General features: G+C 40.5%; 1 protein-coding gene across 14 annotated transcripts in view; it reads right to left on the reverse strand.

Moving 5' to 3' along the window:
* The window catches only part of DOCK3 (dedicator of cytokinesis 3), a 507,250-nt gene that overhangs the window by 80,576 nt on the left and 400,390 nt on the right, over positions 1 to 26,284 (reverse strand). For all 14 annotated transcript variants that reach the window (XM_051852373.3, XM_051852369.3, XM_051852371.3 and 11 more), the window contains exons 15-23: positions 24,753 to 24,877; positions 23,173 to 23,335; positions 22,557 to 22,663; positions 21,810 to 21,981; positions 21,335 to 21,432; positions 13,295 to 13,378; positions 11,887 to 11,987; positions 10,374 to 10,455; positions 2,557 to 2,727 (exon numbers count right to left, since the gene is read on the reverse strand). In XM_051852373.3, coding sequence (XP_051708333.1) covers positions 2,557 to 2,727; positions 10,374 to 10,455; positions 11,887 to 11,987; positions 13,295 to 13,378; positions 21,335 to 21,432; positions 21,810 to 21,981; positions 22,557 to 22,663; positions 23,173 to 23,335; positions 24,753 to 24,877 — 1,103 coding nt within the window. The remainder of the gene's footprint in view (positions 1 to 2,556; positions 2,728 to 10,373; positions 10,456 to 11,886; positions 11,988 to 13,294; positions 13,379 to 21,334; positions 21,433 to 21,809; positions 21,982 to 22,556; positions 22,664 to 23,172; positions 23,336 to 24,752; positions 24,878 to 26,284) is intronic.

Here is a 26,284-nt window from a genome sequence, read left to right on the forward strand (position 1 = left end):
AGCGCGCCGGCCATGGCGGCCATTGGAGGGTGAGCCAACGGCAAAGGAAGACCTTTCTTTCTGTCTCTCTCTCATTGTCCACTCTGTCTGTCAAAAAAAAAAATAAAAATAAAAAAAAAGTAAAAAAAAGAAAGTCAAGTTCCTTTGAGCAGCATTGGCTAAACTCGACTCACAGTCCTGCAGTCAACAATCCAACTTTGAGAGCTGGACCATTTCCCTAAGACAGAGATATTTATTTGCAACAACAGAATCTGAAGACTTTTCCTTCTTATATAATGACTCACAGTCTCATTTATAAACTAAAAAGGACGGAGATTGTGTGAACTTGATTAGCCATGAACTGCTGAGGATCGTTGATGATGTGGCCTTTAGAGGTCAGTGACTTAGATGGCTCAGGCAAGGGCCAGCTGGGGATTGGGGAGGGGGGCAGAAAGAGATAGATAGATATTGAGTTTCTTCTAGGATCTGAGCTCCATGAAGTAGCCTCTTGAGGACAATCTGATAATGTAACAGTTCCAGAGCCTTAGGGAGGTAGATCACTGTAGGAGAAAGAGAATGGGTTTTGGAATTAGAAAAACATGAGTTGAAATCCCAGCTTTACTACTTACCTGCCACATAACCTTTGGCGAGTTACTGCCTAATCCTCAGTTTTCTCATCTATATAATGGGGATGATGCTATTACTTATCTCCTGATATTGGTATGAGGAAAAAAATTAGGTTCATAAAATTTCCAGTAGAGTGCCTGGAACACAAAAGGCCTCAGTAAATGCTGGGTCTCATTTTCTTCTCTTGTCTAAATGGAAGAAGTATGAAGGGGGCTTTTCCCCCTTCTTAGTCCTCTTATACTATTAACCCAAGGTTTATAAAGTTAAATAGAAGTTGTCACCTTGAGACAAGAAGGTGAGGCAAGTAGGGAAGGCATTTGTTTGTCTCTACTGTTTTATTAGGCAGTAGACCATGACCCAGGTAAGTGAAAATCTGAGCCATGGGAACAGGTCTGTCATACTGTGGGCTGTGTTCAGGTCAGGCCCAAGTACAGAACCTATGGGAATTCTATTTGCAGATTTGTAATCCTATGTAATACCAAGGAGACTGGTTTGTAATAAACAGAACCAGTACAAAGACACTAGCAGCTTAGATACAGAAGACAAAGGATGGGAAGTAGATGCTTCATAACCAATAACAAACAATAGCTGATTTTTCTCTTAAATGGTGAAATTTCTTATGCTTATGCACCAGGATAGCAGGATACTTGTACCTTGACAGTTTTCATTGGTCATAATCAAAGATAGAAAGTCTCCCTGAATAATATTCTTGCTGAAAGTCCTGCAGCTCAAGAAACATGATCCCAGCTCTAAGCTGTGAGAAGTTTGAAGCTATTTATTCTGATATAATAGGAGCGTTCCAGTGAATATAGTGCACTGCTAAGTTCCCAGAAAGCATATTTGCTTTGCTTTGCTTCTGGTCTCCCCATATTTGTTATTTTTTCTTAAGGCAGGAGTAGGTACCCTTTGCTCCTGTTAGAAGGAACAGGAGGAGGGCTATGGGAGAGAATAGCTGAGGAGATGAGTAGCTTGGGGCACTTAAGGAGGGGAAATCCCAGAAGGAGTGTTCCTCACAGAGGCATCTGGAAACCTTGAGTTATTCTCTTATGGAGTCTAGCTCCCAGCAATAACTGATCCTGAGGGGTCTGTAGGTAACTGGAATCAAAGGACAACACATAGGCAAGTGGAAAATAAAAAATGTAGACTGTGCTAAGCTTCAGTGGGATAGAGTTCAAACATATATTCTCAATAACAACATACCTGGCAGTGACTGAATGAACTGATACAAGACAGACTGTCTGATCACTGCTGACAGGCTGGTGTAATAGCTGGCTTCAAAAAGTGACATAACCATAATCCATTAGATAAAACTCCAACATTAATTTTATAAGAGAAAATAACCCTTTTGTGAGAGTAGTAATGAATCCTTGATATTTTTTCTAGGGTGAGACTGCATAGAGAAGGTAACAGATTAACTGGCTAGACAGTTTTAACAGAAAGCAGCAAACTGCTTTCCCAAACTCATTTTTCTAAAGAATCTAATCCAAATTCTTAGCTAAATCTTTCTAGCTAGTCTCAACTGTTTTTCAATATTTCATTTTTAATTTTGGAATTGCTAAGTACTAACATAAAAATTTCTTTTATTAGTATAGTGATTAATTAGGAAGCAAAATTCCCTAAATATTCTGATTATATACTGTGAATAACATGTTTATAAAAACTGAATAATATGGTGGCTAAAAGATTTTACTCTAGAGAGGGTTCATGAAAACAAGTGTGTGCTTCTCCACCAGAAAGCCATTAAGCTAGTTTTATATCTGACAACTGCGGGATAGTGGCTTTGAGATAAAAGTAACATTTTATTCTATCAGGGTGTCCTTGTCAATCATCCCTTACCAACAAGCAGGATCCTGGCTGGGTTTTTTCAACTCTGGCAGCCAGAAGACAAATAAACAACCTGCTAAGACAGACAAAGGATCTAGCAGCAACCCTTCCCAGCTGCTCACAGACCTGAGTGAAAAGGAGTGTTTCTGAGTTTCTGCTGTCCAGACTGAGCACAAACCGGATGGACTGGAAAAGTTCTTGGATGCTGGAACGGAATTGCTCCTCTTCCATCCCACATGTGGCTCGTGAGTATAGGATCCGTGACTGCACAATGAACTTGAAAAGGTACTCCAAGGCCTGGAAGTGTGGGAAAAAAGTGACAGAGATGTACTGAAGATGCCCAGGAACTTACCTAGCAGGGAACTAAAGGAAAAATAACAGCAAATTCAATAATTCACCAATAAAATCAAGGTGATGAGCAATGACAACTATGGAGACAGACCTTTATTTCTCTCTCTCTCTCTCTTTTTTAACTTTTATTTAGTAAATATAAATTTCCAAAGTACAGTTTATGGATTACAATGGCTCCCCCCGTAACTTCCCTCCCACTCGCACCCCTTCCATCTCCCGCTCCCTCTCCCATTCCATTCACATCAAGATTCATTTTCAATTATCTTTATATACAGAAGATCAATTTAGTATATATTAAGTAAAGAATTCATCAGTTTGCACCCACACAGAACGCAAATTGTAAAAGACTGCTTCAGTACTAGTTATAGCATTAATTCACATTGAACAACACATTAAGGACAGAGATCCCACATGAGGAGTAAGTACACAGTGACTCCTGTTGTTGACTTAACAATTTGACACTCTTGTTTATGGTGTCAGTTATCTCCCTAGGCTCTAATCATGAGTTGCCAAGGCTATGGAAGCCTTTTGAGTTCGCTGACTTCAATCTTATTTCGACAAGGTCATAGTCAAAGTGGAAGTTCTCTCCTCCCTTCAGAGAAAGGTACCTCCTTCTTTGATGGCCCGTTCTTTCCACTGGGATCTCATTCACAGAGATCTTTCATTTAGGTTTGTTTCTTTTTTTTTGCCAGAGTGTCTTGGCTTTCCATGCCTAAAATATTCTCATGGGCTCTTCAGCCAGTTCCAAATGCCTTAAGGGCTGATTCTGAGACCAGAGTGCTGTTTAGGACATCTGCCATTCTATGAGTCTGCTGTGTATCCCTCTTCCCATGTTGGATCGTTCTCTCCCTTTTTTATTCTATCAGTTAGTATTAGGAGACACTAGTCTTGTTTGTGTGATCCTTTTGACTCTTAGACCTATCAGTGTGATCAATTATGAACTGAAATTGATCACTTGGACTAGTAAGATGGCGTTGGTACATGCAACCTTGATGGGATTGTATTGGAATCCCCTGGCACGTTTCTAACTCCACCATTTGGGGCAAGTCTGACTGAGCATGTCCCAAATTGTACACCTCCTCCCTCTCTTATTCCCACTCTTATATTTAACAGGGATCACTTTTCAGTTAAATTTTAACACCTAAGAATAATTGTGTGTTAATCACAGAGTTCAACCAATAGTACTAACTAGAACAAAAAAAATACTAAAAGGGATAAAGTATTAAATTGTACATCAACAGTCAGGACAAGGGCTGATCAAGTCACTGTTTCTCATGGTGTCCATTTCACTTCAACAGGTTTCCTTTTTGGTGCTCGGTTAGTTGTCACCGATCAGGGAGAACATATGATATTTGCCCCTTTGGGACTGGCTTATTTCACTCAGCATGATGTGTTCCAGATTCCTCCAGTTTGTGGCAAATGACCAGATTTCATTGTTTTTGACTGCTGTATAGTATTCTATAGAGTACATGTCCCATAATTTCTTTATCCAGTCTACTGTTGATGGGCATTTGGGTTGATTCCAGATCTTAGCTATTGTGAATTGAGCTGCAATAAACAATAAGGTGCAGACCACTTTTTTGTTTGCCAATTTAATTTCTTTTGGGTAAATTCCAAGGAGTAGGATGGCTGGGTCGAATGGTAGGGTTATATTCAGGTTTCTGAGGAATCTCCAGACTGACTTCCATAGTGGCTTAACCAGTTTGCATTCCCACCAATAGTGGGTTAGTGTCCCTTTTTCCCCACATCCTCTCCAGCATCTGTTGTTGGTAGATTTCTGTATGTGAGCCATTCTAACCGGGGTGAGGTGAAACCTCATTGTGGTGTTGATTTGCATTTCCCTGATGGCTAGTGATCTTGAACATTTTTTCATGTGTCTGTTGGCCATTTGGATTTCCTCTTTTGAAAAATGTCTATTGAGGTCCTTGGCCCATCTCTTAACAGACCTTTATTTTTTTTTTTTTTTAATTTTTGATAGGCAGAGTGGACAGTGAGAGAGAGACAGAGAGAGAAAGGTCTTCCTTTGCCATTGGTTCACCCTCCAATGGCCGCCGCTGCAGCCGGCGCACCGCGCTGATCCGATGGCAGGAGCCAGGATCCAGGTGCTTTTCCTGGTCTCCCATGGGGTGCAGGGCCCAAGCACCTGGGCCATCCTCCACTGCACTCCCTGGACATAGCAGAGAGCTGGCCTGGAAGAGGGGCAACCGGGACAGAATCCGGCGCCCCGACCGGGACTAGAACCCGGTGTGCCGGCGCCGCTAGGTGGAGGATTAGCCTATTGAGCCACGGCGCCGGCTTCAGACCTTTATTTTTTAAAACTTTCTGAAAAATACAAATCATTACTAAGGAGAGGCTGTCTTCATAGAGAATCATCAAATGAGTTCATGAATGTTTTCTGATGTTGGATTTAAGGAGTCATATATTGTTATGAAAAGAATTGAATTCAAGAAAATCCAGGATCCAAAGAATTGGGCTTCTCTGTATTTTCCTTCCCAGTCTGGAAATAATACTACAAATAATATAGGCAAAGATGCAAGAATCAATCCGGGGTTTACTACAAGAAGGAATGATCCTCTGTAATGATCCACATCTTTGAGATATACCTGGGACCTGACACAGTGCTTGCCTTCTTCCCAGGGATTACAGAAATGTGGAAAATGGGCAGATGTTTAGTGCAGCAAGATACCTTTTGGACCCATGCGTTCGAAATCCAAGTGCCTGTTACACACCACAATTGCAGCTTCCTGCTAATGTGCCTCCCAGGAGGCAGCAGGATTCCTGTTACTCATGTGGGAAACCTCAGCTCCTAGCTTCAGCCTGGCCTAGTCCTGGCTATTACAGGCATGTGAGGAGTGAACTGGTAGATGGGAGATTCATTTCTATGTTTCTTTCAAATGAAAAAAATAAAATGAAAAGTCTGGAGAAAATTTGTTACAGGTTGCATAGCAGCTGTTAGGCCTGTCACATCCATTCTTCACCTCCTTCCAGCCAGAGCATCTGCCATAAACAGTTAACAAACTATACAAAAGACAAGGTTCCTGCAAAATGATTGGGAAGCAGAATATGATCCTGAGTCCCTGAAGTTTGGTTTATGCTTATGAGCAGAGCAATTCTCTTTTAAGAGAACAGATTCAAGACCCGAGACTGATCAAAGAAATGCCACAGATTTCCCAGGCACCGCAAAGGCAGAGACACTGAGGGGAAACTTACCTAAGGATTAAATATATGGTGCTCAGCTACTAAAATACATATACAAAAGTAAACAAGTCCTGAGCTACTGTTCATGATCTAACCATCTGCCAGAAGGTTTGGCAAAGTAAAGCTTAATATTGTGTGTCTCACACACAATCCAGTTGGCATTAAGGAATGCTAGTTTAGACACAGCTATTTTATAAGGATTGCACCAGAAGATTCTATAGAAGAAATTATACTGGGGACTTTGTTTCCATAAATGCTAAAGTCTCTGTTCCAGTAGCCTTTTAAGGCCCATCTATAAAGAATATGAGAAGTCTGCTAATTTCTGAATCTAGATGTTTTCAGACAAGACTCTGCCACTGCTTCAGTAAGTCTATAATTGTGGAGACTCTCAGGCCCATGAAACAGAAAGCATACAATTTTTAGGCTAGGCTTCATTTATTGGGTTATGCTTTGTAGTAGGAGGCATTTCCTATCAGAACAAAGAAAACAAATTTTCATTTCCAAGAGCAAATGTAGGTAGCATGTTTGCTCTTCTCTCTCAGGAACTCTTATTTTATATGATCAAGGTGACTTGTGGGTTCAGCTAAGGACAAAGGAGAGACAGAGTCAATGTCTACTCATACCCTGGAGTAGACTACAGAAATCAGAATGGCTATCTCATTTAAGTCACCTACACAAACAAAAGTATGCTTAGACCCAGAGAGACTCTTCAAAAATGCAGCATGCATATGAGTAGAATAGGTGAGCTTGTTGAACATTTTACTGTCATATGCTGAACCCCAGGAGGGGGGCAGAAAGGATCAGCAACTATGTGACCACTGGAAACAAAGACAGAAAACAAGTTACATTGTAAAAAAACTGGAATCTTAGGATACTGGACAGGTTGAAAAAATCTAATTATGTGCTATAGACGCTTCTAATTTCAAAACAGGAAATTTGTCCTCATCATCACTGTCACTTTTTTTTTCAGTTTGAAATAGTTACCTTGAGAGATTATCAACTAGCTTGAAAATGTCCACCAATTTCAGAGGGGTAGAACTGGACAGCAAAGTTGCTCGTCTCTTTAGGACTAGAGGGTTTAGTTCCTCTATTAGGTTCTGAAAATACAAAACACCCTGTAGAGGAATATAAGCCTGTGCAAACCTGGATGAGGCATGAAGAACAACACACTTCTAGTCATCTATCACCTGACTCTGTCCTTGCCTACTCCTCTTGTTTTTAGGATCAACATTAGCTTGGCTGAGACCAGGTGACGCTGGCTACCTCTGACAGACTCAACTTGGGGAGGAGAGATGGGCAAAAGATGAAGGGTGGATTCTGTGGAATTTGTTCAAAGTTCAAGGATGTTCCCAATCCTGTGCAGAGACAATGGAGCACTTAACTGTGGCTGAAGTAGTTGCCTTGGCTCTTTCCATTTAAGTTAATACACCTGATAGGAGAAGAGAACCTAGAAATTATTACATCCTTTCTATCAACAAGAAACTCTACTGTGCTCCATTTTTCCTCTTCATGGCTCCCTGTTGAGGAATGGATACAGCGATACAGCTTAGCAATGAAAAATGTGCTGTTTTTGGAACACCTTGCCAAGAATCATACTCAAGCCTACAATGACACCCACTACAGGTCACTTACAAGGAGAAAAATAGTGTGATCAAGTAAGAAAATACAGGACCTTTATTTTCATCTTCTTTAGGGTAAGCTTTTCTCAAAGATTCTGAAAGTAAAAGAAGTTGGATTGTGACCAGCAAGACATACTGAATAAAGAAGAATAATCAGCACTTCCTGTTCTACAGCTTGTGATACTTCCCAGGAGCAAACTTCCTGAGAAGGATGAAAACAGGATTCGATGGAGACTTACTAGTTTGGTCAAAGGAACTTAGGAATTGAAATTTGTTGACGAAGAAGAAATGGCCTGATAAAGTCTCAGTGTTAGATATATTACAGAACCATCTTGAAATCACAAGAACAAGTATGATGCACCTCGGAAAAGGGCCCCTCAAATGGAACTCTTCCTTCTCTTTACCACAGTCTGAACTCCAGAACTCTACACTTCCTCAGTACTGCCTAGCAAGATCTAGCACAACCCCTAAAACCAGCGTACCATCTAACATTTGAATGTCTCTGCTTCAGACTTAGCAACTGCATTTTGGTTCCTTGAAAGCATAAGCTCTTTTCCAGAATTTTATAACGGTACTTCCTAAGCCTGGTATGCTCACCCACCCAGCTTGGGAATTCAGCTCAGAGATCCTCCTCAAAGAAGCCTTCCATAAACCCTGGATCTGAAGTACACCCTTCTATCCAGCTAGTCTATCCTATGAACTTGTTTCCTTAACAGTGTTCATTTGTTTGTTGTTATTGTTTAAAGATTTATTTATTTGGGAGAAAGAGAGAAATAGAAAAAAGAGAAAGAGCGAGAGAGAGAGAGAGAGAGAGAATGAGAATGAGAGAGAATCTTCCTCTTAGTGGCTGCCTCCCTTTGGCACATTGGGGATGAGTTCTTCAAGAGCAATGCCTAGTCTCATTCATCTTTTCATCCTAGTATCCATGACAGATGGTCATCTCCTCAGTAGATGTTTGTATGAATCAAGGCAAAAATGAGATTTATGGCCTCACGTTTTTACAAAATACATAGAGAAGAGGTAGAGTATCTATCTATGATTTGATTCTGCCCTTCAATTTGATGATGCTTGAGGAATCATCTATTAAATCAGTTACCATGTGGACAAGAAGAAGAAAAACTTAGGCCCAGTACTCAGGGTAGAAGATATGACAGTGGGTTGGTGCTGTGACATAGCAGGTCAAGCCACCACATGCAGTGCCAGCATTCCACGTGGGTGCCAGGTTAAGACATGGCTGCTCCACTTGCATCCAGCTCTCTGCTGTGGCCTGGGAAAGCAGCAGAAGATGGCCCAAAGCCTTGAGCCCCTGTACCTGCGTGGAAGGCCTGGAAGAGGCTCCTGGCTTCGGATAGACACAGCTCTGGCTGTTGTGGCCATCTGGGGAGTGAACCAGTGGATGGAAGATTCTCTCTCTCTCTCTCTCTCTCTCTCTGCCTCTACTTCTCTCTCTGTGTAACTGTGACTTTCAAGTAAAATAAATCTTTTTCAAAAAAAGAAGACGTGACAGTAAAAGAGGACAGAGAAACTACTTGGCTGTCATTTTTAAAAATTGGTAACTGGAAAGAGTGAGAAATACATGATTTTTTTTGTACCTTTTTTTTTTATTTAATGAGCATAAATTTCCAAAGTACAGCTTATGGATTACAATAGCTTCCTCCCCCCCGTAACTTCCCTCCCACCCACAACGCTCCCCTCTCCCACTCCCTCTCCCCTTCCCCTTCACATCACGATTAATTTTCAATTATCTTTATATACAGAAGATCAATTTAGCGTATGTTAAGTAAAGATTTCCACATTTTGCTCCCACACAGAAACACAAAGTGTAAAATACTATTTGAGTACTAGTTATAGCATTAATTAAACACCTAAGAGTAATTGTGTATTAATTACAGAGTTCAACCAATAGTTTTAAGTAGAATATAAAATGCATCTTTTGTATTGTTGCGGCTTCCCCCCACCCCGACCTCCCTCCCTCCCGTGGCCCTCCCCTCACCCACTCCTTCTCCCATCGCGCCCTTCAGAGAAATACATGATTAAAAAACAACTTAAAAAAGTAAATCAAGTACAAGAAAAGTTAGAGACAGAGAAAACAGGTCTTTGCTTTAAGTTCAGCTTTCTGGAAAACTGTTGATCAAAAATGGAATCAATATTTTCATCCATGGTTCTTTAAAGGAGAAGCAGCAGTCATGACAATAAGCTGCCAACAGAAGTGTTAATTCCAATTGAAGCTATCTAGCAATACAAAGGGATGCTTTGTCAGGGAATCTGCTCGGGCAGAAAGTAATGGCCATGATCCCAAACATGGACCCCAGATTCTTCCTCAGACCAAGGTTTTAAGCTTATCTTCTCAAAATATCCACATATAGTTCATTCACACAGCCCTTTTTACTTTAAATAATTCCAAAAAACAATGTTTAGTAACCACCAAAGAAGGGACTAGTATTGGAAGATTTTAATTCTAATCACCGTTGTCTACCAACACTGGTTTAGAAGGTGTTACAGTACCTTAGCCCATGGAAGGGAGAACCAGTGCAAGGGAGGATGGCCAGAAGCCATGTGCACATCATCCTTCTCTGCAGCTTTAGGATAAAATTACTAGGATTCAAGGTCTTCAGGGGTAAAACTGAGATCAGGACAGGGGGATTATATAGATCAAGGCAATCATTCCTGGAAGCAAGCCAGTGCCCTGGCTTTTCTCACACACTGCACCATTGACATTACTCACAAATAACTGCAAGGGTGGGTCCCTTAAGTCAAGTAAGCTTAGTACATTACCCGCATGGCTTCCTGAATGTGATCCTGCCGAATCAGTTCTGCTGAGCAGTCCATATACCATTTCAAACAGCGAATGAGCTCCCTGGGAAAGAGAACAGTTCCAGAAACTCCACTTTAATCCAAAAGCAATGCAGAAAGTAGAATGGTGGTTTCTAGGGGCTGAGGGAGTAGGGATGGCAGATTTATTGTGAATGGTTAAGAGTTTCAGCTTTGCAAGATGAAAAGAGTTCTGGAAATGGATGGAATTCTGGTGATAGTTGCACATTACCAATGTTTTTCTTAATATCAATGTTCTTAATGTCACAGAATCAAATACTGAGCAAATGGTTAAGAAGGTTTATTTTATATATATATGTACATTACCACAATTTAAGAAAACAAATAGGTTTAAAGACCAGCTAAATGAAAAGTGATTGTGACTGAACTTTTTTTTAAAATTTTATTTAATGAATATAAATTTCCAAAGTACAGCCTATGGATTACAATGGATTCCCCCCCATAACGTCCCTCCCACCTGCAACCCTCCCCTCTCCCCCTCCCTCTCCCCTTCCATTCACATCAAGATTCATTTTCGATTCTCTGTATCTACAGAAGATCAGTTTAGCATACATTAAGTAAAGATTTCAACAGTTTGCTCCCACACAGAAACATAAAGTGAAAAATAATAGATGATTTTTTAAATGATGATGAAATCAGATCAGACCTATTGTCATGTTTAATCCCAGTGAGAGTCAAGTTGGGAATTGATAATTTCTTCTTCTTCTTCTTCTTTTTTTTTTTTTTTTTTTACAGAAGATCAGTTTAGTATACATTAACATTTCAACAGTTTGCACCCACATAGAAACACAAAGTGAAATATACTGTTTGAGTACTCGTTATAGCATTAAGTCTCAATGCACAGCACGCTAAGGACAGAGATCCTACATGAGGAGTAAGTGCACAGTGACTCCTGTTGTTGACTTTACAAATTGACACTTTTGTTTATGGCCTCAGTAATCTCCCCAGCTCCAGTCATGAGTTTCCAAGGCTATGGAAGCCCCTTGAGTTCTCTGACTCTTATCTTGTTTAGACAAGGTCATAGTCAAAGTGGAGGTTCTCTCCTCCCTTCAGAGAAAGGTATCTCCTTCTTTGAAGACCTGTTCTTTCCACTGGGATCTCACTCACAGAGATCTTTCATTTAGGTTTTTTTTTTTTTTTTTTTTTTTTTGCCAGAGTGTCTTGGCTTTCCATGCCTGAAATACTCTCATGGGCTTTTCAGCCAGATTGGAATGCCTTTAGGGCTGATTCTGAGGCCAGAGTGCTGTTTAGGACATCCGCCATTCTATGAGTCTGCTGAGTATCTCGCTTCCCATGTTGGATCACTCTCCCCTTTATTTATTCTATCGGTTAGTATTAGCAGGTACTAGACTTGTTTATGTGCTCCCTTTGACTCTTGTGACTGAACTTTTTAAAAGCCCATTTTTCTATTCAAATACAAGTCCCAGTAAAGATACCAATACCAAATACAACTTACTTGTAGGCTAGGGCTCCAGCAAAGTGCTTCTGGATATATGTGTCCATCACAGGTCGGAAATGGAAATATTTGATATCTCGGAGCAGGTTGATGATGAAGACCTTGGAGAGAAGAATAGGGTACGAAGGTTCACTGGAGGACTTAGACCTATCCCTAGTAGGGAACAGACTCTTGTTTCTCTTCAGGGAATGGCAGAAGAGAATGGAAAATGTTAGTGTTTCTTTTAGTGTTCCCCATGGGTAATGAATGTAAGATTCTGTGTCTATGTTTGTTTTATCTTTCTATTTCCACAGCCTTCTAGTTCAGACCCAGAACTCATCAGTCTGTGCCTGTGTTACTCTGAGCTTTTCATTTCATAATAATGCTAAGTAGTAAAATATGGAGTAAGGACAGGTGTACATGGAGGAACACCTGTATATAGGTGGAACAAACACTAAGGGGACCCTTCAAGCTTGAAAAATTTAGAGGAAAAAAATTGTCTTCTGAGTTGTATGAGCTCATGAAAATTTGTGCCCTTCAGAAATGGGCTAGCAGCTGGGAAAATAAGGAAGAAGGAAAGTCAGAGGGGCAAATTATGCAAGTTTCTAACTTCATTTCAGTTTCCTGTTTAGTATGTAGCTGAAGTATCTGGTTTTCTCTTTTTTTTTTTTCTATTGGGACTGGTATATACAAAGATACCTTAGAAAGTTTGTGGGAAAATGGAATAAAGATAGGTTTATTTTGGTGCAAAATTTGAAATCCATGCATAGTTTTTTCACAGTATGCCCTTTCCATGAATTTTTTAAAAACTTCACATTATGTATCAATTTTACAATTTTCTGCACCAAAATAAACTTATCTTTTGATTCTACTTTCCATTGAGCTTTTTGAATTAACCTTACATTAAGTAAAATTTACTAAACATTCAAATCACTGTCCAGTCTCTTTAAGCACCTTCTGAGACTCTGGGTCTGAAGTAACTATATAAAGGGAGATTTTTCCAGAGATCTCTGGAACTGCATAGTTCTCTAGAGCCCAGCATGAATGAGTTTCTGCTCTTTGTGGTGGTTATATCCTAGTGTGTAAATGAAAAAAATGGACCACGTGTTTTCCTCTATTAGTCTCTGGTTTTCTTGCTGCTATAGGTAACTGTTTCAGGGGACAGGCAAACCTGCAAGAGTGATAAGACTGAGGATCCAGAACTACAAAGCCAAGGTCTACATCTGCTACAATGAACTTTTCAAATTTGATCTTGGAAGGATCTATCTGGTAGGTTAACTGTTTGGTCTTCCTTGGTTGACATTGCTTAGTCTCTTTCTATTAGTATATTTATACCTAGTACTGATTAACTTCAATAAATTCCTTCCCTTAGATTTTTTGAAATAAGTGACAGGAATAATACACATGAAAAGTCAGGGAGGTGACTTACCAAAGACTGAAAAACTAACAGGCCATATTTCTCTGTATTATCATCTAAAATTACAAAAAGTGTATCCAGGATGTCCTGTAGAAACTGAAACATAAAAAACAGGGGGTTGGGTCTTAGGAACTTACAGATATGATCAAACTTCCATATAGGATCCATAAAATACATGAAATCTGTTTATATTAATAATAATAAAGAAGAAATGGATAAGGGGCTTGAATAGACAGTTCACAAAAGAAATATATACTGTCAACACATATATGATAAAATGCTCTATATTCTTTACTATCAAGGACATACAAATCAAAATCACAATGAAGTATCACCTCACCCCAGCTGGAATGGCTGTTATCAAAAGAACAAAAAGTTAATGAATTCTGGGAAGGCTAGGGAGAATAGGGAACTCTTATAAACACTGTTGATGGCAATATAAAATAGTATACTACTAGTATACTATAAAAGAGTATTACTACTAGTAATACTATACTAACAGCCACTATAGAAACAGTATGGAGATTCCTTAAAAATCCAGAAATAGAACTACCATGTGATTCAGTAATCCATTAGTGGATATATATGAAAAAGATATGAAGTCATTATATCAGTAAGATACTTGCACCACCATGGTTAGTGCAGCACTATAGACAATAGCTAAGATATATAATCAGGGGCTGGCATTGTGGCACAGTAGGCTAAGCCTTTGCCTGAGGCACTGGCATTGTATATGGGTGCTGGTTTGTGTCCCAGCTTCTCCTATTCCAGTTCAGCTTTCTGCTAATGCCCTGGGAAAGCAGTAGAAGATGGTCCAAGTGCTTGGACCCCTGCACCCATATGGGAGACCTGGAAGAAGCTTTTGGCTCCTGGCTTTGAACTGGCCTAGCTCTGGCCATTGCGGACATTTAGGGAATGAACCAGCAGAAGGAAGACCTTTCTTTCTGTATCTCTCTGTCTGTAATTCTGCTTCTCAAATAAACAAATAAAATCTCTTAAAAAGAGATATAGAATCAGGGGCTGGTGCTGTGGCGTAGTGGGTAAAGCCACTGCCTGCGGTGCTGGCATCCCATATGGGCACCATTTCATGTTCTGGCTGCTCCACTTCCAGTGCAGCTCTGCTATGGCCTACAAAAGCAGTAGAAGATGGTTCAAGTCATTGGGCCCCTGCACCAGCGTGGGAGAACCGGACAAAGCTCCTGGCTCCTGGCTTCCAATCAGCCCTGCTCCAGCTGTTGTGAACTTTTGGGGAGTGAACCAGTGGATGGAAGACCTCTCTCTCTCTCTCTCTCTCTCTCTCTCTCTCTCTCTCTCTTTCTCTTTAATCCATGTTGAGTGGATTTTTGTGTAAGGTGTAAGGTAGGGGTCTTGCTTCATACTTCTGTATACGGTTGTAGATGTTTGGACTGATTCTTGGTGTTTCTCTTCTGTTCCATTGGTCTACCCATCTGTTTTTGTATAGTACCAGGCTATTTGATCAAGAAGCTAAAACAAACCCCTGGAGCAAGGATAGTCTCTTCAACAGATGGTGCTGGAAAAACTGGATTTCCACACACAGAAGTATGAAGCAAGACCCCTACCTTACACCTTACACAAAAATCTACTCAACATGGATTAAAGTTCTAAATCTATGACGTGACACCATCAAATTATTAAAGAACATTGCATAAACCCTACAAGATATTGGGACAGGCAAAGACTTCTTGGGAAAGACCCCAGAGGCACAGGCAGCCAAACCAAAATTAACAACTGGGATTACATCAAATTGAGAAGTTTCTGTACTGCAAAAGAAGCAGTCAATAAAGTGAAGAGGCAACTGACAGAATGGGAGAAATTTTTTGCAAACTATGCAACTGATAAAGGATTAATAACCAGAATCTACAAAGAGATCAAGAAACTCCACAACAACGAAACAAACAACCCAGTTAATCAGTGGGCAAAGGGCCTAAACAGACATTTTTTAAAAGGGGAAATCCAAATGGCCAACAGATACATGAAAAAAATGTTCAGTATCACTAGCTATTAGGGAAATGCAAATCAAAACCACAATGAGGTTTCATCTCACCCCCATTAGAATGGCTTTTATACAGAAATCAACAAACAACAACTGCTGGCGAGGATGTGGGGAAAAATGCACACTAATCCTCTGTTGCTGGAATGTAAACTGGTAAAGTCACTATGGAAGACAGTTTATTGATACCTCAGAAATCTGAATATAGTCCTACCATATGACCCAGCCATTTTACTCCTTGGAATTTACCCAAGGGAAATGAAATCAGTAAATCAAAGAGCTACCTGCATCTCCATGTTTATTTCAGCTCAATTCACAATAGCTAAGACATGGCATCAACCTAAATTCCCATCAACTGAACATCGTATAAATTATGGGATATGTACTCTATGGAATACTACACAGCAGTAAAAAAAAAAAAGAAATCTGGTCATTTGCAACAAAATGGAGGAATCTGGAACACATCATGCTGAGTGAATTAAGCCAGTCCCAAAGGGACAAATATCATATGTTCTCCCTGATCGGTGACAACTAACTGAGCACCTAAAAGGAAATCTGTTGAAGTGAAATGGACCCTATGAGAAACAGTGACTTGATCAGCCCTTGTCCTAACTGTCGAGGAAGAGCTTACTGTTTTATTCTTTGTAGTATTTTCTTTTTTTATGTAATATTATTGGTTGAACTCTGTAATTAACACACAATTATTCTTAGGTGTTTAAATTCAACTGAAAATTAATCCCTGTTAGAAGAGTGGGAATATGAGAGGTAAGATATGCACAGTTTGTGACATGTTCCTTCAGACTTACCCCTAAGGGTCAAGCAAAAAACTTGCCATGGGACTCCAAATCCCATTAAGGTGGCAGGTATCAATGCCATCTTACTAGTTAAAGTGATCAGTTTAAGTGCATAACTGACCATAAAGATAGGAATAGGTGTCAAAGGGATCACATAAATAAGATTAAGTGTCTGCTAATAATAATAGATAACATTAAAAAGGAGAGAATGATACAACATAGGAAGCAGGCTACACAGCAGACTCAAAGAATGGCAAATGCCCTAAAGAGCACTCTGGCCTCAGAATTAGCCCTTAAGGCATTCAGATCTGGCTAAAAAGCTCATGAGGGCATTTCAGGCATGGAAAGCCAAGACAATATGGCAAAAATTGGCCTACTTGAAAGATCTTTGTGAGTGAGATCACAGTGGAAAAAAGGGGCCATCAAAGAAGGAGGTACCTTTCTCTGAAGAGAGGAGAGAACTTCCACTTTGATTATGGCCCTGTCTAAATAATGTCAGAGTTTGTGGACTCAAGAGGCTTCCACAGCCTTAGAAGCTCATGATCATGAAGTCAGGTGATCACTGACTTCATAAATAAGAGTGTCAATTGTTAAATCAACAACAGGAGTCATTGTACACCTGCTCCCCATGTAGGACCTGTGTCCTTTTAATGCATTGTATTATGAGAATTAATGGTAAAACTAGTCTTAAAACAGTACTTTATACTTTGTGTGTCTGTGTGGTTACAAACTGTTGAAATTTTTACTTAGTATAGAATTGATCTTCTGTAGATGAAGATAATTAAAAATGAATCTTAATGAAGAATGGGATGGGAGAAGGGAGTAGGAGGTGGGATGGGAGTAGGGGAAGGAGGGCGGGTATGGGGGGAAGAACCACTATAATCCAAAAGCTGTATCTATGAAATTTATATTTATTAAATAAAAGCTTTCCACAAAAATAAACTATTTATTTAAGAATTAGTATCCCTCGAGAAGGGAGGATACAGCTGATGAAGGGTAAAAACAATTCTCACTGTTCTTTGGGGTGCTATTATTTGTTTTTGATCAAGTGTCTTTTTTTCAGATACAAAAACAAAGGCGGAGAATCATAAATACTGATGGATGCTTTCAGTCTTTAAAAATTCTGGGAGAAGCCATTTGATCTGGGGATTAAGATGTCACATCCCACACTGGAATCTGTAGGTTTGATTCCTGGCTCTGGCTCCTGATTATAGCTCCCTGTTAATGCAGACCCTGGAAAGTAGTAGTGATGGAAGACGCCGATTGATTTCCTGGCTCTTGGCTGCAAACTGCCCCAACTCCAGCTGCTGTGGGCAGCAGGAGAATGAATTAGTAGATGAAGTACTTTCTCTGTCCTTGCATCTTTCTCTCTCTCTGGTCCTCAAATAAAACATTTAAATGGATTTTTTTTTTTGACAGGCAGAGTTAGACAGTGAGAGAGAGACAGACAGACAGAAAGGTCTTCCTTCCGTTGGTTCACCCCCCCACCCCCAAATGGCCGATACGGCTGAAGCTACGCTGATCCGAAGCCAGGAGCAAGGTGATTCCTCCTGGTCTCCCAAGCGGGTGCAGGCGCCCAAGCACTTGGGGCATCCTTTGCTGCCTTCCCGGGCCACAACAGAGAGTTGGACTGGAAGAGGAGCAACCAGGACAGAATCTGGCACCCCAACCAGGACTAGAACCCAGGGTGCCGGCACCGCAGTCGGAGGATTAGCCTAGTGAGCCGCGGTACCAGCCTAAATGGATTTTTAAAAATAAAAATTGAATCTAACATTCTGATGGTCAAATCTCAATTTAAAGGATACATTTACAATTTATTGTAAAACAATATGAATTAAAAGATATAGATTGGGGTGTTTCTGGGTCAGGACTGGTAATGGTTTAATATTCACTGGGGCTAGCTGAGGGATACACATACGGTTCTTTATACTATTTGCCTACTTTTATGTATGCTTGAACTTTTACAACGAAAGGTAAAGAAAAATATTTCAAAGTGCTACACATTCTCTTCTTTTTTAAAAAACTTTTATTTAGTAAATATAAATTTCCAAAGTACAGTTTATGGATTACAATGGCTTCCCGCCCCCCATAACTTCCCTCCCACTCGCACCCCTTCCATCTCCTGCTCCCTCTCCCATTCCATTCACATCAAGATTCATTTTCAATTATCTTTATATACAGAAGATCAATTTAGTATATATTAAGTAAAGAATTCATCAGTTTGCACCCACACAGAACGCAAATTGTAAAAGACTGCTTCAGTACTAGTTATAGCATTAATTCACATTGAACAACACATTAAGGACAGAGATCCCACATGAGGAGTAAGTACACAGTGACTCCTGTTGTTGACTTAACAATTTGACACTCTTGTTTATGGTGTCAGTTATCTCCCTAGGCTCTAATCATGAGTTGCCAAGGCTATGGAAGCCTTTTGAGTTCGCTGACTTCAATCTTATTTCGACAAGGTCATAGTCAAAGTGGAAGTTCTCTCCTCCCTTCAGAGAAAGGTACCTCCTTCTTTGATGGCCCGTTCTTTCCACTGGGATCTCATTCACAGAGATCTTTCACTTAGGTTTGTTTCTTTTCTTTTTTCTTTCTTTCTTTCTTTTCTTTTCTTTTTTTTTTTTTTTTTCCCAGAGTGTCTTGGCTTTCCATGCCTAAAATATTCTCATGGGCTCTTCAGCCAGATCCAAATGGCCTAAGGGCTGATTCTGAGACCAGAGTGCTGTTTAGGACATCTGCCATTCTATGAGTCTGCTGTGTATCCCTCTTCCCATGTTGGATCGTTCTCTCCCTTTTTTTATTCTATCAGTTAGTATTAGCAGACACTAGTCTTGTTTGTGTGATCCTTTTGACTCTTAGACCTATCAGTATGATCAATTGTTACACATTCTCTTCTAGCTGGCTGGAGACAAATTATTGACACTAAATCCAGACAGACTTGTAGGATATTCTCTTATCAGGAATATGGCAACTCATTCTTAAAAAACCTTAGACGTTTTAATATTTTTTTATATACTGGCTGATATTTTTAATATGATTAGAAGAAAAACATGAGCATAATTTATCTTGTTTCAAAACTAACATTAATTTATGAAAAGCTAAAATATTTTATGATAATCTTAGTTGATCAAGACATAATTCATACATTAACTTTATCAAAGTATACAGACTTTAAAATTACTCCTTATTATCTGGCTGAAAAGCCCATGAGAGTATTTCAGGCATGGAAAGCCAAGACACTCTGGCAAAAGATCTCTGTGAGTGAGATCTCAGTGGAAAGAACAGGTCTTCAAAGAAGGAGGTACCTTTCTCTGAAGGGAGGAGAGAACCTCCACTTTGACTATGACCTTGTCGAAACAAGATAAGAATCGGAGAACTCAGAGGGCTTCCATAGCCTTGGAAACTCATGACTGGAGCATAGGGAGATTACTGATGCCATAGACAGGAGTGTCAATTGGTAAAGTCAACAACAGGAGTCACTGTGCACTTACTCCTCATGTAGGATCTCTGTCCTTAATGTGCTGTGCATTGAAATTTAATGCTATAACGAGTACTCAAACAGTATATTTCACTTTGTGTTTCTATGGGGGTGCAAACTGTTGAAATCTTTACTTAATGCATACTAAACTGATCCTCTGTAAAAAAAAAAAAAAAAAAAAAAAAAAAGAAAAGAAACTATCAATTCCCAACTTGACTCTCACTGGGATTAAACATGACAATAGGTCTGATCTGATTTCATCATCATTTAAAAAAAAATCATCTATTATTTTTCACTTTATGTTTCTGTGTGGGAGCAAACTGTTGAAATCCTTACTTAATGTATACTAAGCTGATCTTCTGTATATTAAGATAATCGAAAATGAATCTTGATGTGAATGGAAGGGGAGAGGGAGTGGGAAAGGGGAGGGTTGTGGGTGGGAGGGACGGTATGGGGGGGAAGCCATTGTAATCCATTATTCGTACTTTGGAAACTTATATTCATTAAATAAATAAATAAAAAAAATTACTCCTTATTTAGAATACCATGTTGTACATTATCAGGTCAATGAAGCTGTGAAATCAAATTATAGGCATTGCATCTGTGCTAACTGATATGACAACTGTGATGGAAGAGCTGAAAATGCTCATTATGGACAAGATATCTTCTCCAGACCTTTCTGGTCCACATTCTACTGTTCTTGCTGATGACCAAAACGTAGTACAGTTTAGACCACTGTATAGGATTCACTATTAGGAAATGCCTGGGGGTTTTCTTGAGCTTAAACCAGGTAGGTAAATACTGCTCTACAAGGACAACTGGAAACACAGAGTTGCTGTCAGCTTAAGGCCACTAGAAGGGAAATTGCACAAAGGCACCTTGAAGAAAGCAGTTGAGGAAGTAAAGAAGTATTCCAAGTGAGAGACTCGGGGAAAATCAGCAGCTATAAGCCAATAAGCAATATTTAGAGTTTTTGTAACCAGGAGAATAGACGCAGGAATACATCAGGTTGGGTTTGTGGCAAAAAGGTTATAGAGTAAGGAAAATGAGGAAGAGACTTAAGGAAGAAGAGAAGACCTTAAGGAATGCAGGCAGCACAGGCTATCAGGATTACATGCAAAAAAATGCTTTTACTACTATATTTAATATCACTTTGTTAGCTACAGATCAAAGTCAGAAAAAATTTTATTATATTATAAGCATAACTTTTAAAACATAACAAACCTGGTATGATACATATCTCCCCCCATAAAAGCTGATAACAATAACAAAAAGGCAAAAATCCAACCTAAACAAAACATACAACAAACCTCTGAAACTACTCTATTCATCTATTATATAGCTGGAGAAATGATATGGGAGGCTTCCTGGCAGAAATCACTGGGAAGTTAGATCTCCTGCTGATTCTTTTATTTTTTAAAAGAGTTATCTGAAAGGAAGAATGATGCATGAAGGGTGAAGACAGAGACAGAGACAGAGAAAGAGAAATATTTCATCTGCTGGTTCATTCCCCCAATTTGTTGAAACAGTCAGGGCTCTCAGCCAGGCCAAAGCCAGGAGCCTGGAACTCCATCAGGGAGGAGCTGTTTTCTGCTGCTTTCCCAGCAGCATTATGCAGGGAGCTGGGAGTTGGAAATGGAGTAGCCAGGACTGAACTGGCATGCCGGCATTGCAGATGGCAGCTTAACCTGCTAAGCCACAATGCCAGCCCCTCCTGCCACATTCTTTCTTAGGCAGTATGTTCAAATGGATGAAAGACGTACCTTAACAATTTCCTCCCCACTGACATGTCGCAGCCGCCCTAGGATGTCCATGATTCGGTCTGGAAAGGCCTTCCATTTCAGCAGAGCAAGGAGGTCAACTATAAAACAATCCAAAATAGATGGTGAATCCTGACTATTTCAAAGTCAAATGAAGCCCTAACTCTCTCAGCCAAAGACAAGTGGGATCTAGAGGAACAGAAGCTGCTCTGAGCACTACCATAACAGGCTTGTAAGTGATGTAATCAGGACTGAAGACACAACTATGAATGCTGGATGTTCCCCCTGGAGCTACTAAAACAATAGGAAACCTCATGGGATGCTATTGCTGAGTGATTCCTCCAACTTCAAAGGGAAAGGAGCCTTCTTAAGACGGCTAAAGAAGCCATCATTTTTGTCTCCCTCAACGTGCCCTAATAATGTGCAGCCAACAATAGAGAAGAGTGGAAGGCACCACTGTGCAGGCATCATCACCTACCATTCTGGGTGAGTTTGGTAGAGGAGAGTTGTGTGGAAATGAAGAAAGACTCCTTGGTGCTGCGCTGAAAGATGAGGCTTGAAGGGATATTAGGGCAGCCATTATAGTCTTCTTTGCAGCAGGGCAGGCCCAGGTACAGAGCATGGTTGTTAAATGTGCTATTCTCATCACACTGTAGGCAAGAACAGAGAACTCAGAATGGTTTCTGAACCACACACCATGTGTAACAACTAGGTCCCAGGGAACTTCTGAGTTGATGTTTGCTTTCATGTCCCTAACGTTTGGCCTTAGGCTTCAGGTCTTCTTGGAAAAGTGAAAAGTGTTTTCTGTTCAGAAATAGCCCAGAACAATTCATGTGCCCTTTAAACAAAATGTGATGCAGCATGTTGCCTCTACCTGGGGTGCAAACAACTTTGGGTAGCAGTTACACTGTGACAGCTGACAGTACCATGATCTCAAATGGCAGGTCTCAGAATGTACTAGCCAAGACCACAGTGGCACAGAGGGACTGGTAATGGATTTCCATCCAGTGGAGTAGGAGGTGGGAAACAAAGGGCCTGTTGGCATTACTTGTGGGAGGAAGGCCTCTGCACTAAAAAGACAAAAGCTTGCCCACGACTGACATGTTATCACCCACCAACACATTAACCTGGGTCCTCTGGCCTGCACAGTGAAAATCACCTGAGAACCATGTGTAAGACTGGTCTCAGGGGGTTAAGGGTGGGATGAAACAATAGGGCCTCATACCTTATACACATAAAGCTCATGAATGTCATCTGAGAGGGTGGTACCATCATCACGCATCAGGGGTGAGAATGCAAAGCCAAAGAGTTTCTTTTCCCCTTTGTCCTTTGCTGCAATCAGAGCCAAGTGTTAGTTGTTTTTGTCCCCATTTTCATGCCCCACCTTGCTTTTAACAGAAATTCTTTTCATGCTTATCACCTAAACTATTTTTCCCCTTCTTTTATTAACTAGGTGGCAAGCTCATGGCAGGAATGATCAGAAATGTATTGGAATGAGTTTCCATTGATACCCCAAGGTATACAGGCTACCTAGATCCAACAGGAACTAACTTGCTGGTCTTGAGGGTTCCTTAAGCAGCAACTTAATAGGTACAAAGGAAACACTCAAAGGAGAATGAAATTGGATAATCTTAGACACCAGAAAGGGCCACTTTCAGTTGCCACAGTTTTGAACCACTGCTTTTACAGTCCAAAGAATGGCCTCTGATGACATCCCACCTCTGAGTATCCATTCACTCCTGACTTGTTTTCTTGCCCCAACAATAAGATTCCACTTAATTCCATTCGACAGGAGAATTACAATCATATCCTTAAGAGAATGTAGAGGGAATCTCACTTACTGGAACAATGTCTGAACTCAAAGCGCAGGTGGGAGCCTCGGAACCGGTCAATGGGGATGGGTAATTTGATAATTTCTCCCCAACGAGGACTATTGCTGTGGTAAAGGACGAAGGAATGGTAGGAACTCCTATTCGGCTCTCCTGAACCCAGACTGATGCAATCCTAGAAGAGAGAAGCAAAACAGGAATCACTTTCCTGGAGGAAGCACATGGACTTCTCTGTGTTATCAGAATGCTCTGCTTTCTCCTATCTGAAGGTCTCATTTTCATATCAGGCCAAATCTATGATATGGGAAAATATAGTTGACTTAGAGGAAATACTTTTGGGAGCAACTGTGTAAACAGTATAAAGAATCAGTCATCACAATGCTGCGTATTTTCCTTGGGGCAGAGGTAACCATATTCACTGCTCAAGTAATTGGAGGGAAGCTGGATGGTTTATTTGAATCACTAAGGTAGGCAATTCATCCTCACTGAGAAAGGAAACAGTAAGTTCCACTGGAGAATTCAACTGCACACACATATTATCAAATAAGAAAAAAAATTAATTGGCAAGGTAGAGAGAGCCTGTTTTTTAATTTCCATCAGCCGACGTTGGACTGGCATTTTTGGCTACTTTGTTTGACTTTCCTTGGATATAAATAAGACAGGGCCTATTTCACTTGACCCTGGCTTGCAAATATTGACATGCAGTCTGAGGACAGAAAGCTTTGGGCAACACAGAGAGGAGTAGCTCCCTGTCCACACAAGGGTGGTAGGAGCAGCTGACATTACTGCTTTCAGCACACTTTATATAAACAATGGACATGTTAGGGCCTCGAGCTGGGTTTTTAAAAAGAGAAAGTGTTTAAATCACTGCTTCAACATTCTCCTCTATTTCTGTTTTGCTTTGGGAAATAACTGCAACTAATTCTACCCTTTTTCTCTGTAAAATAGTAATGATCATTACTGTTCTACCTACCTCCCAGGGCTGTTGCTCACACAGAGAAGTGAGGTTTATAAAAGACTGATATACTTTCTACGAAGTATGCAGCCAGTGGGTGCCTTGTTATTCACCAGGAACTTCGCAATGACATGACTGAGGGGAAAAGTGACACACTAACAATGGAAAAACAGCACTGCAGGTCTTCACTTTCAATGAAGAGTAACAGATGATCCTTGTCCTACAATGGCTGGAAAGAATCTTCCAGGGTCCAAGGCTGTTGTTCGTTGTCTCACTAAACAGGTACCAGCAAATGCCTAACTGTCATCCTTGACCAAAGTGCAAACCCAACTTTTTGTGTTACTTCTAGGAACAAAAAGGAACAGTGGGGCCTACTAACAGTTACCAAAAGTAGGCAATGCTCTGCTACATATTATGGTGTAAGAGGTAAGCTATAGGACGGAACTAGAGGAAACAGGTTTTAATTGAAGCAGGAGGGAATCAAGCCAAACACCAGGAAGAACATCTATAAAGGTCATGACACTGGAAGTCTTTCTCAAAGCATACTGTAGGGTTTCTCTGAAGATAAGAAAAGGCTAAGACAAGTGTGTATGGGGTCATTTGAAAAATCATTACAAGATTAGATTCCAAGTCTTACCTTCAAGATTTCTCCATCTGCATAAAGTACATACATTGTCACTTCAATATTCTTTTGTACACTCTTTCCTCCTCTCTCAAAATCTCCTTTCTCCAGAGTTAGGTACAAATCATTGCGGATATCACCTGTGGGGAAACGAATGTCATGTCCTTATGACCACAGAAAATACACTGCCCTACTTGCATGGAGGACCAGGCTAGCATTTGGATCCTCTGGGGTTTGGATGGGTGCTGAGGGCATTCCAAGCTTGGTTAATAACGATGAACACTCTACCAATATTGGTGCAGCAGTACCCAGGTTGGTTAGTTATGTGTTGCTAAGTGTGAATCTTAAAGGTGTTCTCCAAGGCTTGTCCAAGGCAGAGAATTCTCTTACATTGTAGGTGCTCAGACTGCTCAATCTCTCTCTTCTCTCTCTCTCTCTCCAAAAGAACAGCTACAATCTAAGTATTAAATAAACACTTATTTTAATCATATCTGTCTTAACAATCCCTCCTTTTTTTCTTTAAGTTTCTTTGTGTGTGTTGCAATCCTCACCTCTTTATAAAAAATTATTGGAAAGGCAGAGTTACATAGAGAGAGACAGAGAAAGAGAGAGAAAGAGATTTTCTATCCACTAGTTCTCTCCTCAAATGGCTACAAATGGCCAGGCCAAAGTCAGGAGCCAGGAGCTCCATGCAGGTCTCCCACATGGGTACAGGTACACAAGGACTTGGACCATCTTTCACTGCTTTCTCAGTGCATGAGCAGGGAGCTGTATCAGAAACACAACATCAGGGACTCAACCTGGTGCTCATTTGGGATACTAGCTTTGCAGGTGGTGGCTTAACCTGCTGGGCTACCATGTTGACCCCCACCTCCATTACCCTTTCTGAGTCTGTGTTCATTACCTGGAATCACAATGACAGAAGTGAGGACTGTTTCTGTTTAGTTTTGTTTGGTCAGAGACACATGACAATGTCATCTTTTCTGTACTGAATGTCTCTCTAGTTGTGGAAGTGTCTGAACATCTTTCATGCATGGAACAGGGATTGATCAGGACTGACATACATATGAGTCTTTTGGGGTTTTCACCTTCATATCCTAGGGGTACAACTGTACAGGTACAGTTTTCAAAATACTGTGGCTCAAGTAGGAAAGGATGTATGTTGCATGTGTTGGATGGTCAGCATAGACTTTCTTACTTGGCTGGGTAAGGTCTCTGCTTTGAGTTCTGATGAGCTTCAAAACATCTGCTTCCTTTGGATATCTATTAATATCACTCACATGTGGGGCTGCATTGTGGCACAGCAGGTAAAGCTGCTGCTTGTGACACCAGCATCCCATACACATGCTGATTCGTGTCCCAGCTGCTCCATTTCTAATCCAGATCCCTGACAATGGCCTGGAAAGATGGCAGAAGAAGGCCCAAATGTTTCGACCTGTCATCCACATGGGAAACCTGAATGAAGCTCGTGGCTTTGGCCTGTCCCAGCACTGGCCATTGCAGCCATCTGTGGAGTGAACCAGTGGATGGAAGCTCTCTCTCTCTCT

This window comes from Oryctolagus cuniculus, chromosome 10 (assembly GCF_051225735.1).
Source record: "Oryctolagus cuniculus isolate XC-2025 breed Fujian yellow rabbit chromosome 10, ASM5122573v1, whole genome shotgun sequence".
NCBI classification, from domain to species: domain Eukaryota; kingdom Metazoa; phylum Chordata; class Mammalia; order Lagomorpha; family Leporidae; genus Oryctolagus; species Oryctolagus cuniculus.